This window comes from Perca flavescens, chromosome 11 (assembly GCF_004354835.1).
Source record: "Perca flavescens isolate YP-PL-M2 chromosome 11, PFLA_1.0, whole genome shotgun sequence".
NCBI classification, from domain to species: Eukaryota; Metazoa; Chordata; class Actinopteri; order Perciformes; family Percidae; genus Perca; species Perca flavescens.
The window spans coordinates 35,039,022-35,057,347 of NC_041341.1; the positions used below are offsets into that span (position 1 = coordinate 35,039,022).

At 39.3% G+C, this 18,326-nt stretch overlaps 2 protein-coding genes across 2 annotated transcripts in view; one reads left to right on the forward strand and one right to left on the reverse strand.

Moving 5' to 3' along the window:
* LOC114564619 (transmembrane protein 50B) overlaps positions 1–1,501 on the forward strand; it is a 15,590-nt gene extending 14,089 nt beyond the window's left edge. Inside the window, exon 7 of the mRNA XM_028592060.1 lies at positions 520–1,501. Coding sequence (XP_028447861.1) covers positions 520–565 — 46 coding nt within the window. The 3' untranslated portion in view covers positions 566–1,501. The remainder of the gene's footprint in view (positions 1–519) is intronic.
* A 5,377-nt stretch (positions 1,502–6,878) lies between these two features.
* Positions 6,879–17,375, reverse strand: ifngr2 (interferon gamma receptor 2). The gene is made up of 7 exons (XM_028592024.1): positions 17,167–17,375; positions 15,489–15,600; positions 14,325–14,494; positions 13,289–13,434; positions 10,603–10,750; positions 8,932–9,077; positions 6,879–7,427 (listed from the first exon to the last, which is right to left on the reverse strand). The coding sequence occupies exons 1-7, from the start codon at positions 17,204–17,206 to the stop codon at positions 7,320–7,322; spliced, it is 870 nt and encodes a 289-aa protein (XP_028447825.1). The 5' UTR covers positions 17,207–17,375; the 3' UTR covers positions 6,879–7,319.
* Positions 17,376–18,326: the final 951 nt, after the last annotated feature.

Below are 18,326 nucleotides of genomic sequence, written 5' to 3' on the forward strand. Positions count from 1 at the left end.
ATATATATATGTATGTGTGTGTGTGTGTGTGTATATATATATATATATATATATATATATATATATATATATATATATATATATATATATATGTATGTGTGTATATATTTATATTGATAGTGAGAAACGTCCCGCGGTGCAAAAATAAGTGTGATTAAAATGCGTAAAAAATGTTTAACGTGTTATTTTTTGTGTAATTAATTAACGCATTAAAGTCTGTAATTAATTAATCTTAATTAACGCGTTAAAGTCCCGGCTCTAATATATATATATATATATATATATATATATATATATATATATATATATATATATATATATAGTATACTATATATAACCTACTGTTTATAGTAACCTGTTTCCTTGTTCAAGCTCAATAATAGCCCAGCACTTCCATTGAAGCTCTTTATCCTGATAAAAGAAATGTCTGTTTGTGCTGAAGAGATGTGTCCTAATGTTCTGTTCTCTCTCTCTCTCTCTCTCTCTCTCTCTCTCTCTCTCTCTCTCTCTCTGCAGCAGCACTCTGATCTACAAGTTCGGCCGGACTGAAGATTTATGGGGTTAGAGGGTCTGTCTTATTACTGACTCTTTCTCTCTCTCTCTCTCTCTCTCTCTCTCTCTCTCTCTCTCTCAACACACACACATCGGCATATAATGTGTTGTAGATATTTTTAATAGTTCTACATCCCTTTTCATGTGTTTCCTGATGTAAAAATAGTTTTTCTGTCCTTGCCTTGGAGACATTTGCATACTTGTCGATTCATTTTTTTAAATGTTTGCATTATAATGAGGGAATTCCTTTGTTTGTTATCGAGGACTAAGAAGCCAGGTTCATGTCATTGTTATTAAGTGTCATGTGTTCAGTGTGTTGAGGGTTACAGTGTAAGGTCACTGTAGGGAATCAGAAAGGGAAGTACATTCTGAAGTGGACGTGAGGCTTAACACACGGCCACAGGGGAACAAAGTCCTTTCTGCTGTCTCTACTCTTTTTAATTTTTTATATATTTCAGATGATATGAGTTTTTTTTTTTTCTTCATGGGTCTGATTCATATTGGGGTCAGTTTCCCGTTGACAGATTAGTCGTTCTTCCTCAGGAGGAAGTGTTTTTTTACACTCTGTTTTGTCCTCTTGTACTTTGTCCTTGTTTCGCTCTTGTTTCTACCAGAACATGTCGTGTAAAGTGAAATGCAATTATTCTGACGGTTTTTGGTAGCATTTTTGGTGTTTTAAGTATAGAACAAATCTTGTGAAGTCAGACTGCTGTAGTATTAAAGCACTTGTAATGGACTAATTTACACTCGTAGCTACAATATCACATATAGACATGTGCATCAAACAATTTTTTTAACGTAATAAGATGGACTTTTACTGTAAAGCTTGTAAAGTGGATAAAAATCTGGGATTTTTGGGTTATTTCCCATCTTCCTTTCAACTTTTTTATCATTTGTGTATCTTGTCAAGAGCTTTAAATCTGAAAAATAAAGACATTTTTTAACTGGAGAATGCTGTAGATAATCATCCATCTAGCTGTAAAGCCAAAGTAGGTAGTCTTATGGGCAGAAGCAGGTCTTTCCACCGTTTATGAGCTGCCACAGCAAAGGCACGGCCCCCTTTGAGCTGATGATTAGTTTTGGGAACACTCCGGAGCAGTTGATCAGCTGACCTGAGAGTACCTAGGTAAGGACTACTAGCCAGTCAGAAGCAGAGTGTGAGGGCGTGCCCTGACAGTACCTAGGTAAGGACTACTAGCCAGTCAGAAGCAGAGTATGAGGGCGTGCCCTGACAGTAGCTAGGTAAGGACTACTAGCCAGTCAGAAGCAGAGTATGAGGGCATGCCCTGACAGTAGCTAGGTAAGGACTACTAGCCAGTCAGAAGCAGAGTATGAGGGCGTGCCCTGACAGTAGCTAGGTAAGGACTACTAGCCAGTCAGAAGCAGAGTATGAGGGCATGCCCTGACAGTAGCTAGGTAAGGACTACTAGCCAGTCAGAAGCAGAGTATGAGGGCATCAGACACGCTGACTTTATAAACCCTCTAAATTTCTATACAGTATTAGTTTATTTTAAATAGCGTGTTCACTGCTTACAGCTGGAGCTGCACATTGTTGATCTACAGAATGATTTTGAAATGTTTTCTACTACACCATAAGAAGGAAACATGTATTGGAAGTTGCCAAAAAAATGCTTATGTAAATACCGTATATGTATTTCCTTGCCGGCAGGATATAATTATGTGAAATATTTAATAAAAATGTCACGTCTTGCAGTGCTCAGGTCTCACATTCAGGTTGGGAGTCCAGGCGTTAATCAAGCAGTGTACCATGATGACCATTCTAAATTTTGAAAGGAATAATTTTATAAATCTCAAATGAAGCATTTCATTTAGAAACTTTCACATTAAACATGGTCATTTAATCCATTGTTAATATAAAAGTATTAACTGGTGCAGCTTTAAAATAAGTCTAGAACAACTAAATGAACAAAAAAGAAATGGATGTCCATATTTTTGTTGCCGTGTAACATGATTATTCCACCATCATGAACAAAGTAACCGTACTATGCTTTGATCATTTCCAATTAAAATGAGCAAACTGCCTTCTCTTTACTGAGACCAATACATACATATATAAATACAACATGAATCAAAGTTAAAACCATGGACTGTTAAAATAGTAGCCGTTTTAAAGCTTCAAGTTTGCATTTTGGCCATCGCCATCTTGGTATTTAGAGGTCAGAAGTGACCATGTTTGAACAGAAGGGTCAAGTCATCCGGCAAAGTTTTGCCGGCGGGTAAACAAGGACCTCCGGGCACATGCTGTACTGAGGAAGACTTGGAACTAGCGACCTAGACCATGAACTTGTTAGGAAAGGGTTTACTGAGGTAATAAATCAAGGGAAATCAAGTAGGGTCATTTTCCCATTGACTTCTATAGAAACTGATTTCTTTTTGGAGCCAGTGGAGTCGCCCCCTGCTGGAAATGAGCTAGAATGCAGCTTTTAAGGCACTTCATCATTGGCTTCACTTTTCAGACCCGGAAGTTACCGCTTGGTTAAAACAAGTCTATCTAAAATTAGTGTGTCATCTGTATATATATATATATGTATATATAATTGACCAGATCAAATAGAATTAAGATGAAACCCAGATGCAGTATATTTGTGGACTTTTTTTTCATTTTTTCAAAGCGGGGCGTTCTCCTGGAGAACCCCTCCTATCGCCTCTATTCCAGCTAGCGAAGATGAAGAGCATGCCACAGACTCCTCCCTCCTCGGCACACCACATGGCGCCTTGCCCAGTCCGTTGTGCCAGTAGTAACCATCAGGCTCCAGAACCTTGACCCCCACAGGAGTCCTGTAAAACTATTTGTATCATATTTGCTACGCAAGTTTTTGAAACCTCTATCTCATCAAGTTGATCAATAATTTCCTTAAACACCTGTTGTATATAATCTGATACATGTATTCTGCCCTCTAGTGGAGTATCATGCCACTACAAGCAGTGAAAGGGATTTTTTTTTTACCTTTTCAAAATGGCTGCTGTCATTAAATCCTCCACACACTTTTGGCAGGGAACAAGTTGCTAATTTTCATATAGTTATGGTAAGAATAACATTTATGTTACTATTACTACTATTACTATTTTTTTAAATAAATATCTTCTTTATTGAAACAATGCATAATTACCTAAAAATTAATTATTTATATTATAGTTAAATCGTGTTAAAAATGTGTTTATCAAATTTGATACTGCGGGGATTTAAGGTTCTTTATCCCTGAACTTTCAAGTCACATTTTTGTAATGTAATCTACCTAATGCCTACCACTATACAAACACACACTATTTTGATGATTTAATTAATGTAATTAATGACTAAAATGACTTAAAATACATTTTGGGTATTTTCAAAATAACAATAACATAATCGCTATGCTATATCGACCAATTTGTGTATTTTTAGATGTGAAAAAGACTAGAGGAAGAAGAAGTATATTAAAAATGTCATTAGCATGATAGTACATGGCAAATCAAGTGACATGGAGCAGTTAGGGGAAGATGATGAGGAGGAGGAGGAATGGACTCCTAAGGTTATGCATGATAATGGAAGTTCAGATAGCAGTGATGAGGAAGACTATCTAGATGAAAGTGTAGCCCATACAAGCATGGAAGTTGAGGTCCCAAAAACAACAAATTTTTGTACCTAAAATGAACATTGTTGTGAGTAAAACGTTGCCCAAAACGGCCAATGTATCAAACATGATACAAAAAATATATCATAAACAAAATCATATGGCAAAAAAAAAAATTTTGAATTTTGTAATAAGGTTTAATAAACATATAAATTCCAAAAAATTTGAATTTTGTGGTTATTTTATCATGTGTCAGGCTTTACAGGGGCCTGCACTGTCTCTCTCTCTCTGTTACTTTGGACCTTTCATTTCTGAATCCTGCATGGACTCCTTCATGTATTAATTTCGATCTATTGACAGATTGAGACTGACTGACTGACTGTTCTCGTTCAGAGAGCCAGAGCAGATATCAGCTGCTCAGTGTTTTTGATTTTTATTTTCTTGGTTAAGTTCTCCCTCTCAGGAGAGGTCCTGTTTCATTCTCACTGCTGTTGCTGCCATGACACCCACATTTCCCTTTGGGAATTAATAAAGGTTTCTCTTATCTTACATGGCTTTGCTGTTATTTTGCCCAGGTTTTAAGATATTTGCCTCAGAAAGGTCTGCATCACAGCACAATGAAGGAGAATAGACTTTTGTTTTCAGCGCTCACTAATCGATTGGAATAGATTTTTGTTGTTGTTCTGGTGTTCCTTTTTTAGAAACAGTGTCCCAGTTACGCTAGATAATCCACAAGCCTCACTGTCAACACATTTAATTGGAGCAGCTTTCTCCTTCAGAAATAGCCCCTATGGAAACTGTGTGTTGTGTAGAAGAAGAGAGATGTTTTTTTTAAACTTTAAGCAACGCAAACCTAAAACTAAAAGCAGATATGTCGAGACTGCCCTCCCCCGAAAAACGCTAGGTTGTTTGTTCAAGCACCAATTACGACTCATGAACGTTGATAGTGGCAACGCCCTCTAGTGGCCTCCTGTAGTTATTACAGGAGCAAAAAAGGAAGTAAAGGGACAAAGTATAAGGGCACCGAAGTCCACCTAAGGAGGCAGGTTGGGGTGGTGGATTACTTCTTCTAAACTTAACTAGGCCTAAGTAGTTTTGGTGCCTAACCCTAACCAAACTGCAACTTTTTGACCACAACCGTTACATTCTCTGGTTTAGATAGGACGGAAAACGCTCCCGTGGGCCACATTAGAAGGGAGGAATAAACGACCCATATCGTCTTATAGTTTGCAGAACTTGTTGGAGATGTCACATGAACGGGACGTTTAAAAACCGAAACTCAAAGTGGTTAAATGTTTTGTTGGGATTTAATGTTCATAAAAAACACAAGTAGATGACCGAGTGACCCAGCCAGCTGGCCTGCAATGAATTGACACATCCTTGTTCATGGGGACAAATCACAAAGCTTTCGGTCTTCACATTAATCATTTATTGCGAGTCAGTGTCCGAACAGAAAAAGTCCCAAGGCTGCAGGAGATCTGGACAAAACTGTGCAACATCAAACTGATAACACATGATTTAACTCATTGCCTCATAGAACATTTCTAATTACAAAAGTACAAAAGTAAACAAAACAAAAAAAACACACACTTGGCAATTTTTACATATGGCAACATCATGATAGTCAGAAAATCTATATCTAATCTATATTCAGTGAATTAACTATAACAGTACAGAACCACTGAACACACATAATCTTAGTGCCTCCACTAAACAGAGCCTTTTTGAAGAATGGCTTGATTCATAAGAATTATCCACGAATCTTAAGCTGTTTACACATATAGCCGACGACTATTGATAGAAAAGCCAGTCGAAATGATCAGTTTCCCCGTGTTGGTCCAAAAAGTACCACAGCACACACCAACAAGACAAGACGAGACGTAATACATCTCTATAACAGCAGGCGGCACTAATCTGTATTGTTGCCCATGAAATGAAAACCGGCAGCTGATTGGACGAATGCGTCACAAGACTGTCATGGTGGCTCGTTCAGAATACGATCTCATATTGTACTAAAATAGTTTACCAAAACATTTTAAGTGAGCAATAGGCCGTGCAGTTGCTGAATCTGTCTTCATTTCAGCTCAACAAAGGTCAGTTTAAAAGATTTTCGTCAGATTTTGAGGGACTCTAGTCACGCTCATTCCGCTCGCCATTTCCAGGTGAGTCCCGACTGCCCTGTCTCCAACTGAACATGTTAGGTCGGCCCAAATGAACGTCGACAGCCCCTCAGACTGACGACGACACGGGACACACCGAATAGACTCTAGTCCTCGCCAGACTGTCCCACGGCCGATAATCAGCTAAGTGAGTCACGGCTATTAGACAAAATGTCCTGTCCCAGATCACAGATTAAACAAATTACACATTTTGTGGGAGCTTTGATACATTTAAGGATTTTGGGGGTTATCAAATGCTCCTCATAGCCATACAAAGCTAAGGATTGTTTTATTAAACCAAACTTAGTTAATGCTGTGAGTGTAATAATGTTTTTTATTAATGCCTATAGGGCAAAAAAAAAAAAAAAAAAAAAAAAAAAGAAATGGGAGGGATACACTTTCAACTAAGCTAAAGTAGCACATAAAACATTATGAATGTACAACAGTATTCTTGGCTCAAAGGAAGGCCCTGTGGAGATCTTCCCTAAAACGGTCTAATGTATATGTGAGATGACGTCGCACTGTTCCTGTGCGATCCTGTCTGTTTGTGGCTTTAACTGTTTCTAATGAGCTGATTAATGACACCTGTGGCTCTCCATAGCTCGACAGGGAAAAGTGCACTTTCTGTCACCTAACAGCGTAGGTACCTAGGTATTTTTGCTCAATCTGGCACACACTTTCCTGTAAAAATCTTTATTAACTTTGGACCTCTGTGTTTATGTTACTTAACCTAGAGCTCTTGAGGCCATATTAAACCAAATAAGAGCGGGGGTAATAACAGTGTGGAGCCTTTTAATTTGAGTGATCTAGAGAGTGGTTCCGTCTTTTCATTGCTCTCTTTTCTCTCCTAGAGGGGAAGCCAAATGTTGATAAAATTAGACTTCCTCTTCCCAGCAATTAAGCTTGAACTAGAAATCAAATTGTCTCTTATCCTGAGGCCCGATAGAAATGAGAGGGAGTGTGGTTCAATTCTCAGGGCACAATAACAAGGCCACGAAGAGGAGGAGGAGCAGCGCAGAAGCAGATGCTGTTTTCAGGTGCTCAACTCCTGAGGGGAAATGGAAGTAATGACATTCCAGCACTCCTCCGTGGGACTGCTGCTGGAGATGGCAAGGTGATGGTCAGGAAATGGTTCCAGGAACTAGCGGAGAAAAGAAACAAAAGTCAACCTTATTTAATTAAAGCAGTTACCTTGAAGATACTGTAGGCTATATGCACACTGTTAATAACTACATGTGAATTGCTGTGAATAAGGTCATATTTACTCAAAGCTGTCAGTAGGCTGGTGATCCTTTTCCTGTGTTTGCATTGACCTTATGTGTTATGTGTGCCATCTACACATGCTCAGCAGTAAAACTGCTCTGCGCGGCCTGCTCCGTTGTTTTCCTCTGGGCGGGGGGGCGCTAGCCTTGGAATGGCACACTGCTCCGAGTTGCCACCGAGCGCTGCCCTCAAAGTTCAAATTATTTCAACTTTGACCTCATATGCCGCTCGGGCTGCACAATATATCGTTTTCTTTTTTATATCGTCATCGCATTATCAACTCCCTTAACATACGCATCACAAAAGGCTGCAACATATCGCAAAAGACACTTGAGAATTGTATAAATTGAAAGAAAATATAAGTATAAAACTGCTAATTAAAAAGGCTACTGCCATTCTTCTTTATTTTTTTTTTCTTTTTAAGTACTGCCTTTTATATTCAATTCAATGTTCAATTTGTTCAATAGAAGAATGTAGGAAATGATTTCCTTTCTTTTGTTTTAAATTCAACAAGCAATTTGTTGTATTTTAGCAAAATATTGAAAGCAGCAGAAATGTAGAACTGAGTACACGGCTTATTAATCTTAAGTAATATCGTTATCTCAATATTGAATGTTATCGCATATTTTCTCGGGGTTGGGAATCCCCAGAAGCCTCACGACACGATATCATCACAATACTTATGTTACGATACGTTTTTTCAACTTAAAATTTTTCCCAATTTCAAATGATGTCCCAAAAAGTAAACTTTGTTTGTTCATCTCACTTCAATGTTATTGCTGCAAAATGGGATTGTCAAGCAGACCAACACATATATAATAATAGATCCATACTTGGTGTTGGTGTATTGATACAGTATTGCCACGGAAAATATCGCGACACTATGCAGTATCAATTTCCCCCCCGTGCCTAATATTTTCCTCATATCGTGCAGCCCTAGTTGCTGCTGACCTTTCAAGGCCCAACCAATTCCAGAAGCATCGATGACATTTACCTGCGCTGCGCCTTGCGGCCTTACCTCTGAGCACTTTAAACAATTTCTTAAAAGTTCCCAGTTATGTCATCATTTTGACTAATTTTATTGATGTAATGTAATCTGTCTGAATGCATGCAATTGTGTTTCTTGTTTAATATTGTAATTTATTTTGTTGTGCATTATCTTGTATGTTGTTGTTTTCCTGCCTCGGGACTACAGGTGAAAATTAGCATTTATGCTATAACCTGGCTCATTTACAGTCTGTACAGAAATGTTAGATTGTTCATTAATGTGCACTGTCCCAAATAAATAAATAAATAAAAAAGTGTAGCGCTGTCAGACACAGTGTATACACCGGGTGAGCCGGTGTGGTGCGGTGAATGTGTTTATCAGTGTCGGTGCTCACATCTTCTGGGAGCTCGTACGGCGGTCGCAGCCACTCTTTGATTCTCTCAGGCTTACAGATGAGAAAGTAGGCTATCACAGGAATCAGGAGGACCAGGACCATCATGAGCCCCACAGCTAGTATCACGGTTGGTTTGGAGTCTTTTTCTGGGAAATGTAAGACACACACAGACGCACACACACACACAGATGCACACACACACAGAGACACACACACACACACAGAGACACACACACACACAGACACATCTCTTATCGTGTGCTGACTTCCAAGGATTTACGAGCTTTAAGACATTTTAAATAGATCACACAAACAATCAGATGACACACTTTCCAAAGTTTGGACTTCTAAAAAAAGGACCATGCTGCTGTTTAAAAAAAGTAATGCTCCAAACAATCTAAACGATCCTCACATTGTCCAATAAACTGTGAATATGCTTTTAGCTATGTTGTGCAGAAACTAAGTGTACCAACAAACAAAACAGACAGATCAATGGGGGAGAAGAGAAGCTGCAGGAATGGTTTCTTTGGATGTTGCTTTTTGTTCTTTCCGTTTACTGCTCTTAATACAAGCTGCTACCAACTTGTCAGAGCCACATTTCAAGTCTAGAGTGAGCGTAAGATACTCAAAAGAGAGTATTTCTGTGGAATATTCCACAATTTGTTTCTGACTGAAAATCAAAAAATGTAAACTCGCATTAATTAGTATTCCATCACAAGGAACACGTAAGCAGCTTAGGGATTAATCATGATGATTATTTCCTCAATTAATCGATTAGTTGTTTGGTCTTTAAAATAGAATATGGTGAAAAATCAGTGTTTCCCAAAGCCCAAGAGGCGTCTCACTCTAACGCAAAGATATTCAGTTGACTGTCACAGAGGAGTGAACAAACTAGAAAATATTCACATTTAACAAGGTGGAATTGGGCTACGTTCAGACTGCAGGCCTTAATGCTCAATCCACATGTATTTTCGACAGTTATTTTTTTTATTTTTAAAAAGGTGGCCTACATCACTCAAGTACTGGGCACGGCCTAAAAACGACTGGGACGCTACGCGCCCGGTGTGAACGGACAGATTGGATAACATGGGCGGCGAAATAAAAATTGCTGTATCAGAACTGGAAAAGATCGGATGACACGACTCGGGCTGTTTACACTGTCGTGAAAAAAAAAAAAAAAAAAAAAAATCAGATATGAGCAAAAAAATTAAATAAACGGATTTGGGTCACTTTTGCTGGCAGTCTGAACGTAGCCTGAGGAACTTTAATATGTTGTTGAAACAACTTAAACCGATTACTTGATTATCAAAATAGTTGGCGATTAATTTAATAGTAGACAACTTATTGATTAATCTTTGCATCTCTAAAGCAGCTTCACTTTGAATTAAAGCTTGTGTGGTCATAATATACATCCAAACATGTCCAGTGATTGTTTAAATCTCTTCCTTTCTGGTGCTTTCAAGGAAGGTCGGATATTCAAGATTGAGTATAAGAGTGGACCGCCACACACTGCCTGCACTATATTGCAAGATTGTATATTGTTCTATATTGTGGCCTGTGTCAAGGCAACAACAAAAAAAGAGCAACACAGCTAATTTGATTGTTTAATGCACATGTTTTTGCATGGCTAAAGAACTTTCTTAGCAGCAGAAACAACAACCATGGTCTTACTTGATTCTGGGATGAGCACACACTGGGGACAGGTGGGCAGTCCGACGCATTTTCCAAAGTAGATGTTCTGCACCTGTACACAGTACCGCTGTCCCTCCTGCAGCTCAGGGATGGTCACGGAGGCCAGAGCATCTTCATATTTAGCATACTTTGAGGGGAAAGCGTTTAGAGAACATTAACATATATTACAATCAGAAAAGGTTTTATTGCCACAATAAGTACACTTATGTGGAATTTGCCTTGGTGAAAGGGGCGTACATTAAACAAACAAACACAAATATTAATATAAAATAAACAATGAATACAGAAAAAATATATATAAATACAAAGTAACTGTTGCATAGAAAGAAAGGCTGAATGGGTTGAGAATATATACAGTAGTATCCGCAATGGGCAGATGTAAAGTCCAGGATGAAGGTTAGTAAAGTGTAGTGACTAGGGATGGGGGGGGTAAAGAATCAGTGTCAGTGGGGGTCTGGGGCAATATGACAGGTGGAAGACCAAACGTTCCTATAAATGAACAAATACTGGGGTTGTGAAATGTTTCTTTAAAAGCACTTGAATAAGCAATTCATGTTTAGTTTAAAAGGACATGTTAAATTATAGTGTGGTTAAAACTCCCTATTTACGTTACTTACAGTACTTGATTTACAGCTAATGTATGTGAATGTACTTGTGCTAAACAGACTCGGAGAGCCTGCACAAGAATGTGTCTGGACTGTTGGGTGTATGCACAATGGCAAATAAAAAAACATTTTAAATGTAGGTGATTACAGAGAGCAGGAGGGGACTGAACAGAGGTTTAACCGGCGGAGCTGCTCACATGTTGCCTGTGATCAACGGGTTTGTTGTTTGGCGACCAAATGAAAGGAAGAAGAAGAGATTTACCTTTTTGTTTAGTGCGCTAGGAGACTGTTGACATGACCTGACAATGCTGGTGGGTAACACATTTCCAAAATGAACAAACTTAGTGTGAACACAGTGTTGGCTCACTTACAGTACACATTCAACAGGAAGCAACAGCATGTGTACTTGTGTTAAACTAACAAGGGGCTCTTCTCATTTCTCTATTATGTGCCTCCTCCTTCTCTCTCCTCCTTCCTCCTGTCTGTAACCCGAAAAACTGATCTCACGCGGCATCTTGAAGGATGTCTCATTTCCTAAAAATGCATCTCAAGGAACCAGGAGAGAAGGCTTGCAGGAGGAGCTATGAGCGAGGACGCACTAATCACATACTGATATTGGATATTGGGCCGAGACCGACTCACCGGCTGAATCGGGTATGTTGTCTGATTACACGTTTGTGCACCACGTCATGCTGAAGCAGCAAGCAAGCCTTATTACTTTACCACTTCCTTCCCGTTTTGATGACAGCAGATGACAGCAGCATCTAGCTTCCTGTCTGTTAGCATGTACACAACACTGTGTTTAAGTCACAGTAAAAACTATAGAATTACACCATACCCTTTGCCGGAGTTGGACTAGGTTAACTTACTTAAGTTAATGTTTTACCGGGGTATTACTGACTCCAACGGACCGTAAATAAGAACCGTTAACACTTTATTTAGCCTGTGTATTAGTGATGGGACGTTTGACACCGAAGCTTGTATCACTCTCGCAAAGCACACTGGGTCAAAACAACGAAATAAGCATGTGACTGATGACGTCACTGAAACTCCAGAAGGGTTTACTGGATAGCGGAATAAACTAGACATGTTTTTCATACAGCTATAATAAGCACGAGACACCTGCTCCCCATGTAAAGGTAGCGGGAACCATACCTCAGTCATCAGATTGGCAGTCTATAGCGTTGCCTTTTCTCCAACGTAGGCTATGTTGTGAGACGAGATGAAATCAAAAAGGCTTGTGTAGTAGGCTAAGCATTCATGAGCTTCGCTTCACGTCGCTGCGTGCTTACAAATGGCCCGTTAGAAATCACTGGAACATCGCAGGGTTTATCAGTGCAGCTCGTAATTTATTCGATTAGCCCATTAATGGAAATTAGCCTACTTACATACACCTGTACGTAATTCTACGTAGCGGTAGAAGGTGGCATTGTTGCTGCAGTTTATTGAATCCATATTTAGCCTAATTAAACATACTTACATTCAAATCCTGATCACAGTAGTTTATATTATTATATTATAATGTGATATTCAAACATAGGCTTTATATTTTTAATTCAGTCATGTCATTTAATTCAAGTTCAGTCATGGCCATATGCATGTGGCCATTCTGTCTCTCCTATGTCCATGTTGTGAGCTTCGTTTTGGCTGTGTCGAGTTCATAGCCGCTGTCATTTCTGCCGTGTTGTCTTCGATGCTTTGACGCTTCGGATCATTTTGCGATACAATCAGGAAGAAGCTTCAGAGGCTCCACAAGGCTTTGTTCTTTCCATCACTACTGTATGTTGCTTATGCTAATCGCTCATTATTTCTGCTCTCTCTGCCTGAATCTTTTCTTGTTGTTTTTTTTGATTAATCACTTGGGAGTTTTATGAATGTCAAGCAGGATGTATTTAAATTTTCCTTTCCTGACATAAAATATGAACACAACAAGAGCCATATTTAGTATCACGAAAATGTGTTAACTGGGGGTGAACATCTCAGGTGGGAGGGACTAGGACGCGAGGAGAGGAGGTGGGGATGTACACACTGAGAAATGAGGAGAGGGGAAGGTTTCTCACCAGCAGGGACTCCCCTTCCTTGCCATAGTAAACCCTGTGTTTTGCATGGTCTGCATAGTCCCGGGCCAAACTGTGGTTCCTACTCAAATGAACGGTCAGGGAGCCGGGCCCTGGCATCAGACTGAAGTAAGGAGTACAGGAGTCACCTGGAAGAGCAGAACACATACACTGAGTGTTGACATAATCAGGACGGGGCTAAGCCAGCTGTCCTCGATCACCATTGTAGGTGTGAGATCTCATACAGTATGAAACTGTCACAAACTGCAGTAAAAACCCTGATTGATACTAATAATACCAGCATATCCCATACGTCTTAATCAGAAAATGCTATGTTGAAAAAGGCCTTATTCAGAATATCCAAATGGAATATGCTGTTTACATAACCCGTATCAAATTTGGAATAATGGCCTTTACAGCATAATAGTGGAATATTATAGTGCATGTAAACATACTCGATGATTTTATTTAAGTTATGAAAGCCTGCTATGAGTTAGCTTTTGACACTTCACAGAATCAGAAAGGGATTTCTTTTCACACTTTCAAGGAATTTGCCTTGGTTGTTGGTGCATACATAAATATATTAAAAATGAATATGAAATAAACAATAAATACAGAAACAAATATGTACATATAACTGTTTAACATTAAGAAAAGAGAGAAAGAGAGCGAGAGAGAGAGAGAGCGAGAGAAAGAGAGAGAGAGCGAGAGAAAGCGAGAGAGAGAGACACAGAGAGAGAACGAGAGAGCGAGAGCCAGAGACAGAGAGAGCGAGATAGAGAGAGAGCGAGAGAAATAGAGCGAGAGAGAGAGAGAGAGAGATATATGGATGTGGTTCATACACTATGTGGTTGACACCATGGTTAGGTTGGTTAACACCTAGAATCACACTACATGAGAGAAGGGCACACCCTAACTCTGATTTTACCTTGACATCAAATTGTAAAGGTCTGCACAAACTATGAAAGGCGAGAGTGATCGCGGCGTTATGACACTGATGCACACGGCCCTGTTGCCATGGCAGCTCGTGGTTTCTCACCATGTCTGCTACAGACTTCGACCGGTGTCGAGGTCAGCCCATGCCTCTCTGCTTGCACACGCAGCCTGACACAGCCGTGCTCGTCCTCAGCTTTGGTGGAAGTTACATTACAGGAATTTGAAGATTTATGGACGCAGGATGTTACATTTTTCCATACGAAGCTGTCAAAGCTGAGGACAAGGAACAGGACATTTACATTTATCAGTCCACAGTCTGTCATGATGTTAATAACAATGTTTGCATTAAATGTAAATTCAGTGTGGAAATAATGTCTGTGAGCTGTGTCACCATTTATTAATAATTGCTCTAAGCAAAAATAAAAATGCTACAGAAGGGAAGTATAATGCAATAATTGCCTGGCATATGTCCAGACAAAAATAAAAGGAGACATATTGTGCTTATTTTCAGCTTTGGAATTGTATTTTGGGGGCCTACAAGAACATGTTTACATGATTTTATATTGAATTTTTTATAATTCATACTGTCTGTCTGATCCCATGGTTTCTGATCCAGGCAGTAGGCCTGCACAATAAATCGTTATAAAATCGTGATCTCGATTCACCGTTTGCGAATTTAATTTTTAAATGACTTTTTTTTTCTCTCCTTCAATTCATTTATTGAAAGCATTTGACATTGACACGTTTTAATTATGTAAAGACATGTTCAAGGAGGTCAGATAGAGCCTGTATCAGGGCCATATTTAGTTTAATGTGTTATATGTCACTATTTTTGGTAGCCTACTGTACTGTAATGGCCAGTATGTACTTTATTCATTGAAGCCTCTATGTTTACAAGCTTGTGGTGATGCGCAATGTGCTATAGGTGCCATAAAAAAAATCTGTTTGGTACTACCAATTTGTTTTGTTTTCTCATGGTTCATGTGTGCAATAAACATTACACTTCATGAGAAAAAAAAATTATGGCAGAGAATCAGGATATCAATTCTAAGCTAAAAAAATCGTGATTCATATTTTTCCCCGAATCGTGCAGGCCTACCAGGCAGCACACAAAAAAAGTGGCTGGGTTGTCTTATTTCAGTTTGTGGGTTGGTAGGCCCTCCAGATTCCCAAATGTATGTTCACAACCACTGAAAAAGGAAGTCTGTCTTCTCATGGAGGTTGTAGAATCCCACACTGCAACAGGCACCACAGCATCAGAGCTCACCTGCTGTACTCAACAGTGTAGGTGGTATCTCCCTCCTCTGCAGCAGGAGTCCATGTCAGCAGCCAGTTATCAACATGGACGTTCTGTGGAGCCGGTGGCGACGCAGACAGTGCTGCGAGAGATGGGAATGGACATGGACAGAGGAGCAAATGAGAATAGGATTGATTTTTTTTGACACTTTATGCTTGAATACCAAGCAGTGCTGGAAAATTAAAACAATCCGAAAGAAAAAACTACAGGTCATCGAGTGGTCACTTGAGGGGTTCCAAAAGGGATTAAATCCCCCCGTTAGAATGCCCAACTTTACAGGTTTACTAAATAGTACAAAAAGGTTCGTCTCTGTAGGTGAACTTCACCCTTCATGACAACTTTACATTTAATTACAGTGAGGTTTAAAGTTATGCATAATTAAGGGAATGCTACTTTAAGTGACAGGTGGGTGGCTTCTGTCAAAAAAAGGTGAGCATAGACTGTAGGCTTCATTCAGCCGCCTCAGCTCCATCCACGCTCCATGGATACTACAATGGACGCTCCCCGTCCATCGGATTAGCCAGGAGTTAGGCGTATGTTATCTCGCATTTCCAGACCTTCCTCCACAGAGCTGCGGAGGTCTGGCTGGTCCACACAGCATTCCGGGATGGGAGAAAAATGTGCTCTGGTTTTTACTATAAATATAGTCTTTGGGGAATACAAGAGAAAAAAATCTAAATTTGGATCAATCTGACCACTCTTTCTTGATAACAATCATCACTATGGTAATTTGATAGTTAGAGGGCGCTTTTGTATGCATTTTACTTTTTGACCATTTCATCATCTTCTAACAATAAAACTATACCATTAGAATGAATTAACCCTTGTGTTGTCTTCCCGTCAACCTTGATTGCTTTTTGCAACGTTTTAAAATTGTAAAAACTTTCTTCTTTACATGTTCAGCACTTATTTCTACGTCCCGTATTTTCGGATTAACAAAAATTGAAAACGGGTCAATTTGACCCAAAGTCAACACAATGGTTAAAACAATGACCTGTTATAGTGCCATGTTTGTGTGTTTAAACTTTCGCCCGTATGAGATGCAACAATCAGCGTTTGTTTTACTAAATTAGAAAGAAAGAAAGTGTGTGATTTATCAAACTACAAATGGAGAGATCAACCATCTGTTTCCTATGAGCACAATAGGCTGCCAGGTGGGAATGACATTTCGGATACTTTGAATTTCAGTCAAACTTACACCAAAGTGTTCAGAAGTTACTGACCCCAGTGTGAAGCGGAGCTAGTTGGTGACCAGTCAAGCATGACGATGTTGTGGTTCAAAAAGCATATAAGCAACTTTTAGTGAAATTAGGTGTTGTTTAATGGATTCACAATGCCCTTTACGAATCAACTATAACATTTGTAATTGAGTCTGCCTGCTATCTAAACAGCTGTTTCCATAATAATAAAGAACGGCGTTGTTTAAGACTAGCTAATGGTAACGTTAGCAGCCTAACGTTAAGTGTGGGTGTTTAGCTAGTTTTAGTTACAGTCTATGGTTTTTAGCAAGCGTTAGCTTGAGGGAAGTTACTCTTACATTTCTCACAGACACCCACACGCGGGCTATTGCCTCACAACTAGCTAGCACATAGAGGTAACCTTAGGTTAGCTAAACACCAAACTCCAACTCTTAAGGCTAATTAATTACCTTGGACGACGACTAGAATGAACAGGACTCTGAAAAGCATCGTAACAGAGTCATTTCACAGCGTCCCCGAACACACTTGTCACCATAGCAGTTTATCTGTCTGTAAAGCGATAAGACGACACTTCCCCGAAACCTGGAATTGTCACATTCTGGGAAGTTCCTTGTTTTTTTTGGTAGCTTGTTGAAACGCCCCCTAAAGGAAACAGGGGCGATTCCAGGATATTTAAAGTGGGGTGGCCCAATAATCAGTCAGGGGGGCCCAGGGGATTTTATCAGAAGACAACATAGAAAATCTTCTTAGAAATATAGTACATTTTGGATAGCATAGAACAACACAATTCAATTTTGCTAAATAAAACACATCACATTCATTATGAAGGCAAACATTTAGATATGTGGAAACATTAATTGGTCATGTGACAAGGGCTGGGAAGGTTTTGTTGTCGCAGGACCGTATAAAAATAATGTGCAATACACTACACAAACATTGCTGTGCACAGTTTTCAGATAATAGGAAACAGAACAGAAAGAAGTGTGCAATACACAATTTATTTCTTACAGCAACAAGTGGCCTACAGTGAGTTCAATATGTTTCTACTTCTAAATTGGCCTCAAAAACAAAGTACACAGTTGCCATACAACGTGTGTTTAAAGTATACATCCATTTACCAAATGGAAAGGCAGCGATTGGCAGAGCAGGCAACAAAGTGACAGTACTCTGATCCAATGGAAATCAAATTTGTCAGATTGACAACACTCTACTCCAATGGATTGGGGGGAGCAGCAGGGGGGGCAATCATATGTCAGGGGGGCGGGTGCCACCCCTCTAGACCCGCCCCTGAAAGGAAACATGACCTATATTACACACCAATAATAATAACATTATTAATAATATAATAGTGTCAAAATATTGATGTTGTTGCTGTCATTTGATTGCTATGACATATATGTTTTATATCTATGGCTATGCCATAAATGGATGCATATGGTTAGCAAAAACTAGGCTGTGGCATTTAAACCATGTTAAATTGGTAATAATGGGTTGAATGTGTGCAAAGACAATATTTCCCACTGTACACCAGCAGCAGCCTGGACAATAAGGCAGTGTATACATGGATTCATGTTATTTATACCAAATTCTGGTCCTGACATCTACATGT